Source organism: Melospiza melodia, chromosome 5 (genome assembly GCF_035770615.1).
Source record: "Melospiza melodia melodia isolate bMelMel2 chromosome 5, bMelMel2.pri, whole genome shotgun sequence".
NCBI classification, from domain to species: Eukaryota; Metazoa; Chordata; class Aves; order Passeriformes; family Passerellidae; genus Melospiza; species Melospiza melodia.
In genome coordinates, this window is record NC_086198.1 from 17,268,224 (window position 1) to 17,288,816 (window position 20,593).

The 20,593-nt window shown below is 39.9% G+C and overlaps 1 protein-coding gene across 2 annotated transcripts in view; it reads left to right on the plus strand.

The window, feature by feature from the left end:
- TET2 (tet methylcytosine dioxygenase 2) overlaps nt 1–20,023 on the plus strand; it is a 71,204-nt gene extending 51,181 nt beyond the window's left edge. Inside the window, exons 3-10 of one of the 2 annotated variants that reach the window (XM_063156440.1) lie at nt 1,508–1,598; nt 5,053–5,146; nt 6,249–6,457; nt 7,266–7,416; nt 9,588–9,677; nt 12,170–12,307; nt 13,647–14,007; nt 15,272–20,023. In XM_063156440.1, the coding sequence (XP_063012510.1) occupies nt 1,508–1,598; nt 5,053–5,146; nt 6,249–6,457; nt 7,266–7,416; nt 9,588–9,677; nt 12,170–12,307; nt 13,647–14,007; nt 15,272–16,671 (2,534 nt within the window). In that variant the 3' untranslated portion in view covers nt 16,672–20,023. Of the gene's footprint in view, nt 1–1,507; nt 1,599–5,052; nt 5,147–6,248; nt 6,458–7,265; nt 7,417–9,587; nt 9,678–12,169; nt 12,308–13,646; nt 14,008–15,253 lie in introns of both variants that reach the window. The other variant, XM_063156439.1, reaches the window with a different exon arrangement.
- Nucleotides 20,024–20,593: the final 570 nt, after the last annotated feature.

Genomic DNA, 20,593 nt, shown 5'->3' on the forward strand with positions numbered 1-20,593 from the left:
CAGGCTTTCATACAGTACTGACACTGCACACAGCCAAGTGTAACAGGCACTTTCAGGCTCTACTGCATAAACTATTCAGGCTGAGACAAAAGCTTCTGCACCAAAATGAGAAGAAGAAAATAAAAATCCTTGTTACTGTTTCAGTTACTAGGATTTCGTATTGACTATAAAAGAGGAAAGTTGAATCAATCCTCCAAAATGCAAAATGGACCTTTTTGCTTTTTTGAATGTTGGAGCTGTGTCTCAGAGATGATATGTGGGAACAAAACTAGGAAGTAGTGTATATCTAGAGCTCTCAGGAAGAACTCTGGAAGCCAGTTCCTTGCTCTTCCTTGTTTGATAAGAAACAACCTTCAAAAGATAGGGTTTTTTTGAAAACACAGTTGTCATTTTTTTTGGGTTTTAAAATATTGTTTCTTCCATATAGTTACCACAAGTTTTTCTGGCACTTATTTCCTTATCCTCACTTTTTTTTTTTTTTTTCCTACTGAAACCACTAGGCAAACTTAAGAACTTATCATTCATTGCCATTTTAATTCTTCAGCCCTAGCAGACAGTAGGAAATATAAGAGTATGGAACTCTCTCTGAAGAACCCAGTGCCACAGCATAATCTATAGGTTTATTGCTCTTTCTAATCAATATTGTCCTTAAGAAGATTAAATTAAGCCATTCCCCACTGACACATTCATATTTATACCATGCCTTCATCATGCTTCCAGAGGCTGGCTGTCAAGAGCAGCACCACCCATCCAGCCTGTGGAGTTAGCATGGCAGAAAGCATCAAGTCAGCATTCAGACATCAGCCAGCACAGCTCCACCATCTCCTGACCCCAAGCAGGGCCTGCCCATTTCTTTCACACAGCTGGAGCCTGCTTCCTGGTATCAAACCACACATACAGCATGTGTTGTGACTGCTGATATGGTCCTACCTACACACAGAAAACTGAGGCCACATTCTTGGCATACAAGGGTTTTTACCAGGCCTTGGGCATGATTTTTTTCAGCAAACTCGGGGAGGGGTCATTTTGCAGTCTTTTCGTGGGTGGCAGGAATTCTCTGTGTAACCTTAGTGGCCAGTTTTTCAAGCTCTAAGTTCCTGCACGGTAAAAAACAAGTACAATACAGCTCCCTAACATCAATATTTACCACTGTTATCCCATTTATCCTCCTTTCTATATACTGGGAGAGGAGGAAGTGGGAGAAGGAGAAACAATTGTTTGCTGATAACAGGAAAATGCCAATTTGAACGTCAGTGTAGAGCCTGAGGTGTGGAATAAGTGTTTGTGCTAGGGAAAAGCACATAGTCCCATTCACAGCTGTTTGCAGGATTGGCCGTTGCTTTGCATGTTTAGTACAAACTGTGTGGGCAAATACCTGAGACATAAGTGTTTGAAAACTGACCCCAGCCCATGCAGCAGTCTTCTAACAAGCTAGAGGTAAGTTTTGTGACATTGTACATGAAAGAACTAAGCTTCAAAGTAATAACCTTTATTTTGTTTTAAACAGAGCAAATTATTGAAAAAGATGAAGGTCCCTTCTATACCCATCTAGGAGCCGGTCCTAATGTGGCAGCTATTAGAGAAATCATGGAAGAAAGGTAATTAGTGCAAAGGCACAGAGCAGATTAACTTTTATCCTTTTGTGGATGTCAGAATTTTTCCAGCTTTTGCACATAAAGAAATAAACAACTGCAAATCAAGTAATTACTTGTAGGCTCAGCTACTCCAGCGTTGCCAACATTACGCACCCTGCTATTCAGCAGAGAGTCACAATATTTGACAGGGCTAACAGCCTGCTGGCTGGCACGGGCTGGGCCCTGGCACACAAACGCCAGCAAACCCAAGCCGGAACAAGTTCTCCCCAGCCTGCCAAGCAAGGCGGCTGGCAGGGGCTGCAAAGGCAGGCATGGAGCTGGTGCTCCCTCCGGCTAGGAGAATGCCAGCAGAGAAGGAGAATGAAGAGCAGAATACCAAATTTCAGCATGTTTCCCCTCACAAAATTACTAAATGTTTAGATCTCGTTCATTCATGTCCAGAGGAGTGCCACCAAATTGCTGGATGGGATTTCAGCCCAAGAATCGATAAGTAGTGTTGTGAGAAAACATTCCCCTGCCTTGGAGTATTGCACAAACCCAGTCTTATCTTGATTATGGACAATCCCCTCTTATCATGTTGCATCATGTGGTGTATTTATTACATCAATGCTAACCAAACCAGGAATTTTTAAAGGCACAGAAAAGATATATGATATGTGCTGTTTAAAAAGATGAGTAAGCACAAACCCCAGCAGCCTACCTAAGATACACAAATTAAAAGCTGTCACAAAAGTGACTTCTGCACTGTGAATTCTGCATTACTTGTAGCCAATAATGACCAGATTTTTAGAGGTATCTGGGAATTCAGTTCCCCCCTGAACAAAGAGGCAAAAGAAAAACTATTCAGTTAAGTCAGAGACAGATGGGAATTTGATTTGTTGGTACCTTAAAAATCTGGACTCCAGAATAGCAGTGAAGCTCCAGCTAGTTTCAGCTGGAGCTTCAAAAAAGCAAGTGGGCATTATTGCAGTGCTGGGTCTGAGCTAAGGAGCACCATTTCTTAGCAAGGTCTGTTAGCTTGTGTTCATCGCTGCACAACCATGGGGCACTTGTAGCCTATTAAATCCTTCAGATTAAAACCTAAAGTGTTTTTTCTTTCTTAGCACCTCTTTCCCTGTGACTCTTATGGCTACTGGTTTGCCCCAGTAATTTTCAGCTTGGGAGCAGCTTGAGTGTATATAAACTACATAAATCAGATTCCTTCTGGGAAGGAAGTGAATGCTGATTCTCTGAAGAAATTCTTAACCATCTGTTATCTCCAGAGCTCTCACAACTGGTTCTTTAGTATTTACAAATAATAAATAAAGGAGGAAAGTCATTCATGTTGTAATGTCAATTAGAGAGATGACATTTTTTCTGTTTTTTTACATTGGAAAGTAATTTTTCACTCTTAATATTGACCTTACCTTTTTTCTTTTTTAATTTAATTTCATTTCATGTTGGTAGAAGGAAATTAGGAGATACCATAGCCAAAGTGCAACTAATCAGCCAGGTTCAGCAGAGTATAGCAGCAGCCAATTGAGCAATGGCTAGTGTTCAACTGTACGGTATGAACTACGAAATTCTCTGACTGAAGAACTCCAGAACTCATTAGTTAATTTTGTATCCCTAAGTAAAAAAACCCCAAACCCTTCACTATAAAGATACTCTCAAGCATATACGTTCAGTTGGTGACATTAATCACAACTCAAGCACTTTTAACCTGGCTTCCCATGCATATGGATTGACTGGTAAGGTATCAGCACTGCTAAAGAAGCCAGGATTTGGATTTAGACTTACAATTAATATTTTAGCTATGCCAAAACTGATTTCTTGCAGAATCCATAGCAGATACAGACATTTTACCTCTCCCTTCTTCCAATTCCTACTTTTGCTCAGTGAGATTTGCTCTAGTTTTAAAGCCAATCAGCTTTGGCCTGAAAGCAAGCATGACAAACATTAGGCACTAATTCCTTTCTGACAGTTGAAAAAACTTGGGAGGAAGTCCATTTAATTTCCAGTGTGTAATGGCCAACATATTTCTACAGAGATATCCACACAATTGTCCTGCAACCAGATTAGAAAACTGATAGAAAATATTAAGATTTAAAAATGGTTTTTTTTAATGTTGTTAATTAAAGAAAAAAATAAATACTATTATCCAAGCCTAAGCAGGAAAAAGTGACCTAACAGTTGCCTGCAGAACATGTGTAGTACAACTTCATTTTGTTTGTATAATTTCCTGTGCCACTGAAACTTCACTATGAGATCACATCTAAAAATAAGCATTTTTCATTTCCTTTACAGGACAAAAGTTTAAATACAGATAGTGGCCCTTAAATATATCACCAAGATTTTAGTGCCAAAATAAGAGGGAAAAGGGTCAAAAGTCCTTAAGGAATCACTAAATGGCTGCATTAACGGGAATATACCTTGATTCTCTGCTGGTAAAGGCAAGGAATAAGGAGACTGATTTAGACAGTCCCCACACTTGGCTATTACAAGTTAACAGCAGTGAGAGTAGCAGAATTCCAGAAATGGTGATGGAAGTGCAGTTTGTCCAGTGCCCAAGGAGCAGCCAAGTGGCCAGGGTGGCTCAGTCTGTAACACTGAGGCCACTGTGTGCTCCTGGGCTCAGCAGGTAGGCAATCCCAGAGAAATGCCTGGAACTGGCTCAACACATCCAGCACTTTTTTTATTGAGTCGAAATATCCTTCACATGGCATTTGCCACATATCTCCACCTGGAAAGTGGATCCTCTTTGCTCTGGCAACAGCACTGCTTGAATATGGAGCTAGATCCTGCCTTGAGAGTGTAATCTCCTTGTTTGAACACTTCAGCAAGAGCTGAGCTTGCCCACCTTGGCTGCAAAGAGGCACACAAATAGTATTATTTGAGGCACCTTGTGATCCTGTCTGGAGTACAGAAGTCGAGTAGAAGTAAATAAGTAACAATTTATGAGAGGATTATAAGGTTAAAAAAATAGATATGGAGCAAATTAATCCTGACTTAACTGAGCCACACTAAGCCAGAAACAAGCACAGAAAATTAATGAAGTGACTGTTACATGCCAGCTGTTCCCTGACAATTTAATTATGCACATTTCACAGAAATAACTTCAACCCAAAAATTAAAATAAAAATATAAAATTCTTCACCAAAATAAGGAGACTTCTTTTTTTAAAAAAATTCACTTTTTAAAATGTCATCTATAACAAATGCTCTAAAGAAATGTCTAAAATAATAATGTGATACTGATAATTTTTACCCATCTGGGATGTATTAAAGACATTTGCCTTTCTTAATGTATCATTCCACCACTGTAATAAAATCATTAAGACAAACCCATTGCACATCTTTCCCTGTAATTCATAGTGCTTATTTTTCTAAGATAAGACCGGCAAATGTGCTCCATCTTTTCAGTGTTCACACAGAACCACATGAATCTGCTTACTGTACATGTTTTTGTTTTGTTTAAGATTTGGACAGAAGGGTAAAGCTATAAGGATTGAAAGGGTTGTCTACACTGGGAAAGAAGGCAAAAGTTCACAAGGATGTCCAATTGCTAAATGGGTAAGTGATGTAAACAAATTCATGTAGTTCGGTATGATGGTTCATGTGGCTGACAGCAGTGACATGTCCTGTTAACTGACACTAGGAAACTTCAAATAGCTCAGCAGCAGCAGCAGTAATATGGGGTGCCTGTAGCCTGCTGCCACCCTTCTCTCACTCAATTGACTTGTTGCATGGAGAATAGCAAGAAGAACATTTAATTCAAAGGTATGAAAACCTAAGAAAAAGAGCATGTTTGCTTAAAGTTTTGCACCACCTGACATTTTCACTGCTGTTTAATTTTAGCCTACAAATAAGTCCAGTAAGTGCACCACTGTTATGTCTTTAAAACCACCTCCCAGCTTGAGAGAGGTGTTAGGACATCCTCTCAGCAAACACTGTTGTACTTTGGAACAAATTACTGAGTGGTTGGGATTGCTGGGGAAAGATAGCATGAGGAAAAATGAATGCATTATAGTTTTTATGCATGCCAGACTGCACCCTTTTTAGGAAAAGCTTCTCAGTGCTTATGCTACTGGAAGGACACTTTTATTTGAAAAACATCTACTGCTTTCCTCTCAACACTGTAATATTTGTATGTAATAAGAGGAGGTCACAAAACTGTGAGGCTGGTTATGAGTATAGCCGGTTAAGTTTGGAAGGGAAGGGGAGAGAGCTCCCTTGTCCAGTTATTTAGTCCCTTCCTTACTGCCTGCCTTTGCCTGCATGCTTCGTACCCTAAGACAGGTGTCCACTACCCAGCTCTGTGCAGGGAGACACCTCACTGCTCACTTCCTCGTGCTCACCCATCAGTCTGGGCCACACTCCTAACACAGATTCAGGAGAGGAATCCTGCTTTTGCAAAGCTGGTTTCCACCACCACAACTTTCCATGCCATCAGTCACCCTCTTAGAGACAGCTTCATTAAACACAAAGAGTGTTCAACAAAGAGTAGCCCTGCCATATCACAGTGAGAAAAACAGACTGGCAAAGAGGAGGATACAAGCAGAAGTAAGCTCCCCAGACACACAGTAATGCTGAGGCTTCCCTCTCTCTTGCTCTTCCCATTAAGAATGGCATCGTTTGTGTTGGGGCTCTGGGGTGTGTGTTGCTGTACGTGCAGGTAGTCCGCAGAAGCAGTCAGGAGGAGAAGCTGCTGTGCCTGGTGCGTGAGCGAGCGGGACACACGTGTGAGACGGCCGTCATCGTCATTCTCATCCTGGTCTGGGAGGGGATCCCGACCAGCCTGGCCGACAGGCTCTACTCGGAGCTCACCGACACCCTGCGCAAGTACGGCACGCTCACCAACCGGCGCTGCGCCCTCAACGAGGAGTAAGTGCAGCAGGGCTGTGCTCACCAAACCTGCAGCTCCATCTTCAGACCCAGCTCCTCTACTCATGCTGTTACCCTGAAACATCTACCTTCCCAGCTGTTTCATGCGGTTTGGAAACCCACAAGCTTTGTAGGAAACCCAAAGTAAACACTCTTATAAATAGGGAAAAACATTTTCTCAGAGTTGTGAAGCATCTCAATATATTTAAAAGAAGATATCTCAGCAGGAGCCAGGATAGCTGATACCTCAACATTGAAATAAAAGCTGGGTGCACTAAAGCATACTTGTGTAAGCTGACACAGACCAGCCTGAATTTAAAGAAATTGCACTGTATGTCTTTCCCATGCCTTTCTGAGAGACAAGAACATTTAGACCAAAATTACCACTGCTATCACTGTATGTTACTTTGGCTTCATGGGTAGAGTCATATTTCAGGCAATATTGCTTAGCCCCTGACAGAGGGCTCCCACATTCCTGCAGGGCTGTCAGCACAAGGCCATGAGGCACTATGACTATCAGTACCTAACAAGGCACCACACAAACATACCCTCACCCAAGCAAAGCCATGTTTCTTACACAAGTGTAGAACCCCCAAAGACCCTGCTTTGTACCCAGGAAATTATTCACTCTGATAAATTCTTCTGTTATGATGTGTATGTCTCCCTCTTGCAATTCTACATTATTTACTGGTGGGAGATTATCCACACTGCTGATTCCCTGGAGCACTGGCAGAACGCTGATGGCCACTGCCAGAGCACCACAGGGGGACCTGCCTGCTGCTAACAGCTGTGTTCTCTTATCTTTTAGACGGACTTGTGCATGCCAAGGGCTGGACCCTGAAACTTGTGGTGCTTCATTTTCCTTTGGTTGCTCCTGGAGCATGTACTACAATGGTTGTAAGTTTGCCAGAAGCAAGATTCCAAGAAAGTTTAAGCTGATGGGGGATGACCCAAAAGAGGTTGGTATCCATTTCTGAAATTAGCTTCATTTGCAAAGAAATGTTTTCTGTTGCTCTGTAAATAGAGATACAGTACAAGAGAGCAGGGCCCGAGGCCTCCCTGAGTGCTGTACATGTAGGGTAATTAAATAACTGCCAGTCAAAACCAATTGATTCCAGTCACTGAGCCAGCTGAATTGACTGTCCAAATTCTGACAGCTGGTAAAAGCCCTGAGACTTGAAACCATGTTTGCAGGCTTTCACAATTAGAGGAGAAGGCATGGCCTGAATAATTCTGGCTGTATTAGGCCTGCAACTGAGCATTCCCCAGTGGGACAATGGAAGGGTTACCAGCTAATGGCACATAACACTGCAACTGGGAACCAGAGCAGACTGGTTCAATGGAGACAAACATGATGAAACTCTGAGATGACAATAGGAAGAAGAGGATAGGAAGACTCATTCTACATACAGTCCTGCCCCACTGAATGCTTCCAGACCGGGCTCTGTGTTACAACAAACTGGTGAATGTTTAAAACGAGCCAGAGTAATAAACATTGACCTTAGCCTGGACACAAGATACCCTGAAGCTATGACTGCAGTGACTCCTGGACACCTCCAGCAAGTCATGTGAAGCTCCAGTGGCCCAGTCTGCTTTCTGGCAAGGATGTGCCAATTTAGTCCCTTGCTTGTGCACTGGCATGCTAGTTTCACTGTATTCTGATGTCTTACACAAACCCAAGCATTACTCTCTCCATAATCAGAGAGACAGATAATTCCACATCCTACAGCCTGTGCTGAAAAGAGTGCATTGTTCAGAATACCATCATAACTAACATACAGGTTTTCCTGCCCACTGCTCTTCTACAGCACCAAGAACTACAGAATAGCTCTCCACCATATGTGCTGTGGCACAAAGCCTTCTTTATCACAGTCTGCAATCCTAAACTACCTACATTTCTAAGATGATACCTGGCCAGAGCACACCAGGGCACTCTTCCAACTTGCATTCTTGGATTTACTTCCTAGGAAAGCCAGATTTATGCAGGAAAGAGGCCTTTACCCTCCAGTCCTAGTCCCAAAGTTAGGGACAGCCAAAGCATGCATCCAGACCAGGGACTGGGTTCCATAGCACTGACACAGTTTACAGGCAGCACAAACAGAATCCTCACCAACAAAAACTAGAAAATTCACTAACAAATGCTAACCTACAGGCCATACAAAAGCTCCACATTCTGGCAGCAGGCACGAGGTCACAGCAAGATATTTTTTGACAATTTAATGTCAAACCAAACTAGGATATGCAGGGAATAGTACTAGGATAGTAGGGAATGCAAACTTTCAACACACCAAATTCATTCCTCTCTGAAACCTGTTTTTTCCCAGCTCTTCACATCTTCCTTCAACACAAAAACTCCTAAAAACAAATATGCCATTCCAGTATGCCACCATTCTGTAGGCATTTAAAATTAAAGATATGATAAACCTCATACAAGTGAGGTTTTGAACTTGGGATTCTCATCCCTATACGATGGTAAACAACTCTGGAGTATGTTTTAGATTTTTTTTTTTATTGCTTTATTTTGACAGTGTGCAATTCAGAGAAAAAAGGAAGTGTGGTCATTCCCACCTCCATATCACCAATTACTAGACACATCCATTCATTGCTTAAGGATTGGAAGATTTTTGAAGGCTGCAATATTTAAATACTTTGAAATTTCTGCATATAAAAATATTTCAGTATGTCAAAGTGTTGTCATCGCAATGTGCAAACCCCTTAAATTAGCCATATTTACTTGGATCATTCTGATGTTATTTCTCTCAAGCTTTCTGAAGAGTATTATTTTTCCACAACGCCAAAAAGGAAAATAATGAGGATTATCACACTTAGATCTAAAATATATCCATGTTGAAGAATGTGATTTTTCTTAATATAAAACAAATTAGGAGTATAGTATATGGTGTTCTACTGCAAGTTTTCCACTACACTGCTATAACTGCTCTATTCCTTTAAAGGCCTTAGAACAAAGAAATTAAAAGGAGATTCACAACAGTCACTGTCTAAACACCAGTGATACTGGTTCATGCCTTTACACAACAGTCCTTACACACAATTGTGTAAAGACCCCAACTTGCTGGATCCCAGATGTGCAGTATGGAAGTGTCATTGAACCCTGTTTCGTCTCTAACAGGAAGAAAAACTAGAATCCCATTTGCAGAATCTGTCAACCCTGATGGCACCTACCTACAAGAAGCTTGCACCTGATGCATATAACAACCAGGTATGATGGGGGAAAAAAGGAATATGAGCAGTCATGGAAATAACCTGGTTTTTAACATACTTCCCAATGCTTCAGCCTTGCACCAAACCATCACATACATTTTGTGCTAACATTTCTTTGATATCAGCATGAAGACAAATAGAAATGAACAATGTCACTTTAAATGCTCTCACAAGTAAAACTAGCAGGATTTGGTCCACTACATAGAATTAACCTTTTCAGCTACATCAACACGATAAAATTATTTCACTCTTCAGCTCCAAAATATAAATTTCTTGATTTAGCACGAATTACCATCCAAACCAACAAAGCTGCTGCATATATGGCATGAAATTGGCAACAGTTTGTACTCAAGTCCTGAAGCCACAGTTTCAGTTCTGCTCTCTCAAGCAGCAGATGAATTTAGTTTTCACCAAAACACCCTTTATAAACATGCTTTTAAAGTGAAGTTCTATATTTTAATACACTCAGTCCTGTGTATGGACTCAAGTGCCTGCACCAGCCTTCTTGCACGAAGGGATCTGTTCTCAGACATGTTCAGAGCTCGGAAGAGTTTCCCACTGTGGCTGTGTCTCATCTACATTTCATTACAAAATATCTTTCAGATAGTTACACCAAAATTTGACAGCACACCACTTGCAAACATGTAACTGTTGACCTTATTTTCGTTGCTCAGGTTTACCGCTGTTAGGAACATTCACAGAACTTGAGTCCCCAAACTTTCAGCATCTACTGCAAACTGTGACATCATCCTGCTTTCCTATTGACAGCATGGTACAACCAGCACAAGACAGATTCTCAGCTTTAACAGAAACAGTCAATTAACAAAAAACTGTCCATTATTATCTGCTGTAAAATTCACTCCTTTACTGTGTACTTAGTAGCAGCTAGACAGGGTAAACAGACTCAGTGCAGACTTACCCAGTTTCACTTACCTGATCTGATAATGTTTGGAGACTCATTATGGAGAAAACTGTGGCTATGTGCCCACTAGCTGTGATTATCTGTCCAAATATCTGGGAGACATTCTGCAAGAGAAAATAAGAAGAGAAAGAAAAGAAAAATGAGGTGGTGAACAATAAATTGTTTCTTTGCTTGGGCTGCTTTTCTTTTCCCACAAAAATTCACTTAAGAACTTTTCTCCAAGAAAGCTGTGGTGCTGCCCAACATTTGTTGAAAATACATGCTTTTACAAGTTTCAATTTTTACCTTATGTAATAAGGCATGTGTATAGCTTGGCTTATTTCAGGAGTTTCATGTAGACTTTGTATTTGTGGGGAAACTGTACTTGAGCTACTGCCAGTGGCTTTAAAGGGAGATGATTGAGTTCTAATTTGTATGATATTGTAAAAGGTTCTAAAACCAAAAAAAGCACTAAAACCACATTTCAAATGCCCAGATTTATTCTAATCCAAATCTGGACCACTTCTGGATTACAACCAAGAACTGGAAAAGAATTGTTTCCCAACTGGACCAAACAGCGCATTTCGGAGAGCAGCTAAACCCATATAGTTTGATCAGACAATTATAGTCAGGCTAACATTTCAGACTGCTCACATTTAATTCCAAAGAAGTTTACACAGTTTTCAAGGTTTTTTTCTGGTCTTGTTTTCAGATTCCAGGGAAGTAAATAATCCAGATTTGAAAAATAAATGTCTGTGAGCAAACTAGACATATTTTTAGTGATTTTGAATGAAGACTTGCCAAAGCATCTAATTTGACCTTAACTTAAAAAGGGATCCATTAAGTTCCATTAAGTGTAGATGTTCCATGCATTCACTTGAAAGGCTCAGGAATTTCAGAAAAGCATTTTATAAATGTGGTTTCCTTTTTAATTTTTGAAATAAAAAATGAAACCATCATTTTTCTAAGGCTTTATCTTCCATTACAAAATCCTTTCTTTTTGTGTAAGGTGTGTTAATGCATTTTTGAGTTCTTTGTAAAGCTCCTTAATAATGACTGCATGGGTACAAAGAACTGTCTTGACTGAATTCTCTCTCTTTTCAGTCAGGGTGGTTTAGATTTGTACTTAAGCTAATGAAATACATGTTTAGCATGCCAAAATATTACAAATCAAAAAGCAAATTATTATTTTTCATTAAATCATTCTGGAGTCAGTTTTGTAAAGCCATTTTCCCTTAATAGTTTGGTATACTTCCAGTCTGCACAAACATATCACTCTCAGAGTGCCAGTCACGGAAACCGTGCAATGCATTTGTCATGTAAAAACACCAACCCCTGGCAGAGTAATACACAAAGAAAAGTATTAGTGACTAATTTCACCATCGTGCCAGAGACTGAAGGTACTAGGGAACAAAGCAGCAAGGAATGAAGCATGGATACAAACCAGCCATCTAATTGCTGTAGTTTATTTGCTTTCAAGATGTGTTTGTTGTCACCTCCAAGGCATGAGGGAGACTTGCCCTTTGTCACAGCAGAGCATTCCTTGTGCCCTCGTGGAGCGCGCAGTGAACCCTGTCCTGTCTCTGCAGATCGAGTACGAACACAGAGCCCCCGAGTGCCGCCTGGGGCTGAAGGAAGGTCGCCCATTCTCTGGGGTCACTGCCTGCCTCGACTTCTGTGCTCATGCTCACAGAGACTTGCACAATATGCAAAACGGGAGTACTCTGGTAAGTCTGGGATGTGTAGCAGCCTCCTCTCTCCAGCACTCAGCTCCTGGCTTTCATTCATTATCTCCTCTCTGTTTAAATTTATACTGCATAATGCAGATCAGTAAAAAAAAAAAAAATTAGGCAGTAACTGAGCTAAGTTACTACCCCCTACACATTTTTCTTTCAAATGAATGAGACTTATAGTGTATTAAAGAAAAGTTAAACACAGACCTGGTAGAAGAGAAACTGTGGAGACAATGGAAAGAAGGTCCCAGCAGCACTGAAATGCTTTTTTCAGTGTTCCTGGCACAAAACAGTTCCTATTTATCCTCCTGAAATCCTTCTTTTTCTAACAACTTTGGATTATATCTTCTAATAAAATAAAAGTAGAAACAAATAACTTCTTTCTGAGAGAGAGTTTTGGAAAATTTGGATTTTATTCCTGCTTTGGATGAGCAGAAAGTCTGCTAGTCCATGTACCCTTGACTCTCCTCAGTTCTGATTTCTGGTAGGTACAGCAGAAGTTCTGCAGAAGATATTAGAAAAGCAAGCTGGTTTTGAATGTGCATTGGATTATTTCCGTAATAAAACAGTGGGGCCAAACATAGGAAAGAATACTCTTAAGGCTGTAATTAGAAGCAGCTCCCTAGATTCACAGTGCAGCTCTTATTATGACCAATGAGAGTATCTGCCTTTTTAACTCAAACTGAATTTTTCCTGTTTCCAGGGTCTGACTTAACTCACAAGTTAATCACCCCTAATGTACATTTCCAGCTGAGCTTTCTCTGCAAAGCTGGGACAATTATTTTGCTGCAGAATACATCCCTATCAGCACCTTTTTCCACAAAGATCCTCCCAATACCTGTTCTAGCTAGAACTAATACAACAGGCTCGCTGCATTAACTCCCCTAAATCTTGTATTAACATTACAGTTGCACTGTGAAGGGGCTGTGAAATACAACACCAGTGTGCTATATTGCACATTCTCTCTAATAGGTAGCTACCTCGTGTATTGTAGTGAAAGAATCTTCAGGTGAGTACCAAGTCCCAGATTCCACTGCTTTAGCCCTCTAGCCATGGTACAATGGATCACAGAGTTAATTTCACATGAGGTTTCTCCCTAACTCTACTGTTAATTTGAGCACAAGTAAAAAAAGTACATATCTATACACCTTCTGTTTCTTTTAACACTGTCCAACAAAGTAATGGAAGAAATTACAGTTGCAGGCTTGTTGTGATATGCAAAAATTGCACAGAAATTTACAGTTTACAAAGAGATAGCCAGATGCCAGCGCTGACAGTGTCAGGGCACAATGCAGAGGTAGAGTTTCAGATCTCTAATACACTTTCCTAACAGGTTTGCACACTGACTAGAGAAGACAATCGTGAAATTGGCCAAACACCAGAAGATGAACAGCTCCACGTGCTCCCGTTATACAAAGTCTCTGATGTGGATGAGTTTGGAAGCACTGAGGGCCAGGAGGAGAAGAAGAGGAATGGCAGCATCCAGGTCCTTACGTCCTTTCGACGAAAAGTACGGATGTTAGCAGAGCCCGTGAAGACCTGTCGGCAAAGGAAGCTGGAAGCAAAGAAAGCAGCTGCAGAAAAGCTTGCCTCCTTGGAGAATGGGTCTAGCAAAGCTGAGAGAGAGAAGTCTGCTGCAGCACGCAACAAGCAAGGCACCTCTGAAGCAGCGGGTCATGCAAAGCAGCTGGCAGGTAAACACAGGAATCTGAGTGGGGTCAGCAGTGGTAAGCATCCTACAAATCAGGGCCAGTTATAATCAGCCTCAAGAAAACCATTATTTTCAGCCCAAGAATGTAATGAAGTAAAAAGGCAAGAGATTTCTTAAAAGTGAATATCAACATTATATAAATACTAGAGTGCCAAATGTGGTACAACTCCAGAGAAGAAAAAATATTAAAAAAAGTTGCTATGAGAAATCCTTTACTCTTGGATGATTAACACTTGTAGAAATCTAGAAACAAACTCTGCTTGCCATCCAGCATATTGTAAAGTTATGTTTAAAGGATTAGTAGAGCTAGAAGCCATGAAGAGAAGTTGTGGGGTTGCTGCCAAAGAATGACTTACACATCACTCAATGTCTGCCACTGTTATAGAGCTCCTCCTGATTTCAGGAGATACAAGCATAACCTCTTTACCACTATTTATACTCTCTGCCTCAAGACCAAAAGCAAAGCAGGCTTTCCACAGTGGAGTAAGAGTTTATGGCAGTTCTCAGCAGCAGATTTGAGAGTCCTGAGCAAAGGAGTTATCAGACCTATTTTATTGTTGCAGCAGTTTTCGTAGAGAGGAAAAAAGTGATACATCTAGGGCCACCCAGAAGGTCACTGAAATACCTATGAATAGAAGTCAGCTGTCCCATGACCCAGGCAAGGGTTGTGACCATTAAATGATGCCATTGCACTTTAATGAATGTTATTTTTGCTCTCATGTCTTCAGTTAATCTCACTTATTACTGCGCTGCTCTGTCTACCAGTGAATGTTGGTTTTAACATACTGCTAGGGACATTTCCTGGAGTCAGTTCTATTCATGTAGATGAGAAGAATTATTTATTCTTGGGGAAAAAAAAGTCACTTTGTGCACGGCTGTTTGGGAGCACTTTGATGATCCATTTCATGGGCTACTTAAAAGACAATTCAACTCTTTGGATTTTGTGCATGTGACTCTGAACAGACTGCACTGTCCTCTTTTCCCCACTGCCACTAGCATCTGATCTTGTTGGACACATGCCAAAAAGGAAGAGTAGCCTTAGTATTTATTCAGCTTCTTAAATGATGGTGTTTGAGATATGAGAAAGGGAGCGTCTGTTAATGAATCTACTTTTCTTAGAAATTTCATATGAAGTATGTAATTTGTTGGGTGGTTGGTTGGTTTGGGGCCTTTTTTTAAAAAGCCTGTTTGTTGTGTGGTTGTTTTTTTTTTCCTTTTTACATCTACAGATCTTTTACGTCTTTCAGGACCAGCCACACAACAACAGCAGCAGCAGCAGCAGCAACATCCACAGCGCTCTCTCCCTAACAACCCTCAATCAAATCCCATTAACTCTTACTCGGGTTCAGGTTCTGCAAATCTCTATGGAAGGTTGCCTAATCCAGCCAATGCTTATCCAAACTCTTCGTACACTTCAGATCCATATGGAGGGTCCAATCCCGTGAACCTCTATCCAACCTCATCACAGTCTGCGGGGTCTTATTTGAATTCTTCCAGTCCCATGAACCCTTATTCAGGATCTTTAAGTCAAAATAACCAATATCCCCCCTACCAATGCAATGGAAACATAGCTATGGACAACTGCCCCTCTTACTTGGGCTCCTACTCCTCCCAGCATCAGCACATGGACTTGTATAGTTGCCAGAGCCAAGACCATATGTCTAAACTAAGTCTACCACCCATTCAAACATTATACCAGCATAGGTTTGGGAATAACCAGAGTTTTGGTCCCAAGTACTTGAATTATGGAAACCAAAATATGCAGATAGACTCCTTCAGTAATTGCACCATAAGACCAAATTTACACCACGTAGGGTCATTTTCCCCTTACTCAACCCATGAGGCCAATGGCCATTTTATGGAGGTTGCCTCAAGGTTAAAATCTAATCTGAGTAATCCAAGCATGGATTATGCCTCCATGAGTAAAACAGGTGAACATCATCACATGCAACCCCCTCCACATTTATCACATGACTACCATTCTGCTCCAACTATGTTTAGTAGTCCCCCTAATTCACTGCATCTCCAAAATAAGGATAATGAAATTATTTCACACGCAGTTAATGGTTTGTCTAACATGCTTCCAGGTCAAAACCATGACAGGACTACTCCCCAGGGTGGTTTAGATAAAACTGACGTGCTGAATCCAGAAAAAGCAGAGGATCCCGATGAAGTCTGGTCAGATAGTGAGCAGAACTTTCTGGATCCAGAAATTGGAGGAGTGGCAGTTGCTCCATCTCATGGGTCAATTCTCATAGAGTGTGCAAAACGCGAGCTCCACGCAACGACTCCCTTAAAAAATCCCAACCGGAACCATCCCACCAGAATATCCCTTGTATTTTACCAGCACAAGAGCATGAATGAGCCAAAACATGGTCTGGCTCTGTGGGAGGCGAAGATGGCTGAGAAAGCAAGAGAGAAAGAAGAGGAATGCGAGAAGTACGGCCCAGACTACGTGCCTCAGAAATCCTACGGCAAAAAAGCCAAGCGGGAGCCCGTGGAGCCCCACGAGCCCTCTGAGCCAACGTACCTGCGCTTCATCAAGTCCCTGGCACAAAGGACACTGTCGGTCACCACGGACTCCACCGTCACCACATCTCCATATGCCTTTACACGGGTTACAGGGCCTTACAACCGATACATCTGACACCTTGGCTGGTTACCTCATTTGAAAAAACACCTTGTCGCTAGGGTAGTGGTGCTTTAGGTTTCGTGGAAGGCAAGGGTGGAGAAGAAAACAGTGTTTTTACAGAGCTCATCGGTGGAAAAAGCCTCAGCACACCAGCAAAAAGAGGTAAATCTCACTAGAGCACTTGTTTTCCACTGATTTTTAAGTGGTCACAGATGGCACGTAGGAAACAGACCAAAGCATCCTATGCAAAAAAAAAAAAAAAAAAAAATTACAAACAGAAGAAGAAAATAAAAGGAAAGAAAAACAGAGAGAACACAACAAAAAAGTGTTTCACAATTTACATTGGAAAACACTGGCTCTATTACTGAAAGAGATAATCTGCAAATGGATTTTTTTTTTTCTTACAGTTTTTCACATCTGTGGCCACTTTTAATGTCATCAAGTTTGCATAGTCATGGAACAGGAGCAAAAACAACCCTAAAAAATAATACTGTAGTATTACAACTGCAGGAATCTTAAAATAACATCTGGTGCTGAATCTATGATGTACTGAAATACTGGAATTATGGCTTTTTAACACGCAGTTTTTACTGTAATCTTAATAGTATTTTGATTTTATTTAACAAAGTAGATAAGACAAATAGACAGCAAAACACTGAATTTGTTTGAATATTCTAAAACCATGGTGCTATCCAAGAGAATGGTGTCTTTATTTTATCAGTGAAACAGTTAATGCCTTTATAACAAAATGTCAATGATGTAGTCAAATGTTCTTCAGCAACAGGGAGGACCTTTTCATTCATGTATGTATTGAAGTTACCTGGTGTTAAAATAAGCTTACTTTTTAACATATGGGAATTACAAAGACCTCTGGATTTTGCTCATCCAGTCAAGTCCTAGAAAAGGACAATAAAATAGAGAGATATTTTTTTTTAAATAGTGTTTCAAAAGCACTTTGTCTACCTAAGCTTGGCAACTTGAACAATGCTAAGGTACTAAGACATTAAAAAAAAAAAAAAGAAGAGTTTACTTTGATTTTAAAAATGCAAAGATAATTTTTTTAAACTAAAAAAGCTTTTAAATACTTTTGGTTTAGCCATGCATCAGCTAGTGGGCTACATATCCATTTTTAATACAGTCAGTTATGGTAAAAATGGGGCTTACTGGATATAAGGGAATACTTTAGTACACAAAACACATTTTTTTTCTGGTGCTCATCTCACACAGCTATACTGTAAACTGTTTTCTACAATTATTATGACAAGTTCATTGCTCAAATATGTACAGTTTTAAGGAAAGAATTTTATATTAACCACAGGTAATAATTAGCAGCATGCAACAGACTACACCTAGTTAGCTTGGACTTCTGCTGTTTCTAGAGATCTGTGCGCTCCCACTATGGAATGGCAGAACTGCTTTTGTGTTGATAATTATGTACATTGTGGTGCAAGTCATTTCTTAGTGCAAGTGGCCTCTTTTCCAGAAAGACTGAGCAGACCGATGCCTACACAAGATGAATGAAACAGGGTTAGTTCTGTGCGATTCCGTTGATTCATAGAAAAAAAATAGGCAGCTGGCTTGCTGTGGTGGTTTTAAATCATTAATTTCTATTAAAAAATTTAAAAAGCAGGAGAGTTGTATAGTAAATTAAATTGTAAACAAAACTTTTTTTAACGCAATGCTTTAGTATTTTAGTACTGTAAAAATATTAAATCTATATATATTTGGGTTTTGAGCTGAATTCACATCATGGTGCTACTCAGCCTGCTACAAATATATCATAATGTGAGCTAAAAATACATTAAAAGGTTTGAGTGATGTTCCTACTTGTCATATACCTCAACACTAGTTTGGCAATAGGATATTGAACTGAGTGTGAAAGTTTATATATTGTATACCATCTTTTTCCCCCAACAGCCTTTGAAAAAAACAAACAAAAAAAAATTAAACAAAAAACTCTCAATACTTGATATTTTAGCAAGTATAACTTGAACTTCAACTTTTTTTTTTTTTTTTTGTTTCTAAAAATTCAGGGATATTTCAGCTCATGTTCTCCTATGCCAATGTGTCACCTGTGTGTATGTAAAGCTGTTGTAGGTTAAATATATTATTCTTGGGTTTTTTGTTTTGTTTCTTTTTTCAGGGATTTAATGTTTTTCTTTTGAATCCCTTTTCTTATTTTTCTTGCATATGTATTGTGTAACTAAAACTAATTTTGTAAATTTGTTAGCTCTTTTTATTATAACAGAAGTGTTTAAGAGATTTAGAATGTTTTGACTGTTTCAAATTATTAAACAAAAAGAAAGTAGAATGCACTGAGCTGATTAAAGGGAAAAATGTAAGGCAGGGGTTTGGCAAGTGACTGTTTGCTAGAGTTGTTCAAGTCACTCTCTAAACAAGGCTTCTTGGATACTGTAATTAATAAAACAAAATATAAAAAGGTACAGTCAGTACAAGGGCTTCCCTAAACATGCAAACCTCCATGTCCCAGCTATATCTTGTGCAATATACTGTAAGATTATGTTTGGTCAAAAAGAATTCTATACAACAGAATCACAACCTAACTCAAGTAAATCAAAGGAGGCCTTTGGGTTTAATGGTCAAATATTTATTACAGCAATTTTGGGTTTTCTCAGTCTGTGACTTTATCCACTCATTGAAACAAAAGTTTTGCCTTTTTGGGAAAAAAAAAAATGATGGTTCTATGTCTGATTAAGTAAATCATTATATATCTTCATCTTTTGGTGATTTTTTTTTTTTTTTTAATCCTATCTAATTCATGTAATCCATAGTAGATGTTTGGTTAATATGCCATGCACCGTCATTTGCCAAACTGCTGGCAGCAGGAGCAGGAAGCTTAGTTGGAGAATCAGTTTTGTATTGTAAATACCTGAGCTGTAATTTTTGGTGTACAGGACCCTGCCTCAGTTGGAACGAATGACAAAGCAGACAGAGTTGCTTGTATAGGATTATCAGGTCGATTATAGCCATACTTGAAGATGCTTCTGAGAGTTGTCAACTTTACTTGAATGAATTTTTCATCTTGATTGACGCACAGCAGTATGAAGTTCACTTCTAAAGCTAGTGGTTAACTTGTGTAGGAAACTTGAGCAGTTTGACACTAAGGTAATGAACTTCTGTGTGCATTTTCTATGTTTATGTTCTACTTTTTTTTTTTACTTTAGTTTCATTCATTTTCATGCGATGTTTGGTATGTCTATAAAAAGAATCCAAGGATGGTTATAAATACTGTAAGTATTGTAATGTAATGCAGGTTATTTGAAAGCTGTTTATTATTATATCATTCCTGATAACGCTGAGATGTGGGTGTTTTTAATAAAATTTATATTTATTTAATGCACTCTAAGTCTGTCTTGCAGAAACTGGTCTTTCCTTGTCATTTTTGCCAGCTAACAACAAAGCAGGCATAACGCTCAAACGAAGTGTATCACTAGGGACCTCAAAACAGGAAACCTAGACATCACATTTATTCCTAGTTCTGCTTTGACTCTTACTTCCAACAGGCTGGGACACAGGCTGCTGAGGCCAGGCTACTGCTCCATAAAATCTGTGTTTACAGGGAAGGAGGGAGGCATTTTTATGGGCAGGAAGAGACAGTAGAGCTTCACTGCAGTTTTTCCATTGGTGTTTGTGTACACAAATGAATATGGCATATTCACTGTGCCAGTGCCTTCGCTGCTCAAGTAACAGCCACAAATGCACACCTAGCAGAGGCAGGACAAGGGGGAGACTCCAAGCATTCATTTGTTTGGGGTATTCAGCTGTACCTGGTTAAGCATTTTCCTACTTTATTTCAAAACACTCCCAAATGGTGGGAGGCTCCAACAAATAGTATTGTACCAGGGGAGGACTAGATTGGATGTCAGGAAAAATTTTGTCACCAAGAGAGTTGTAAGATTGGAAAAGGCTGTCCAGT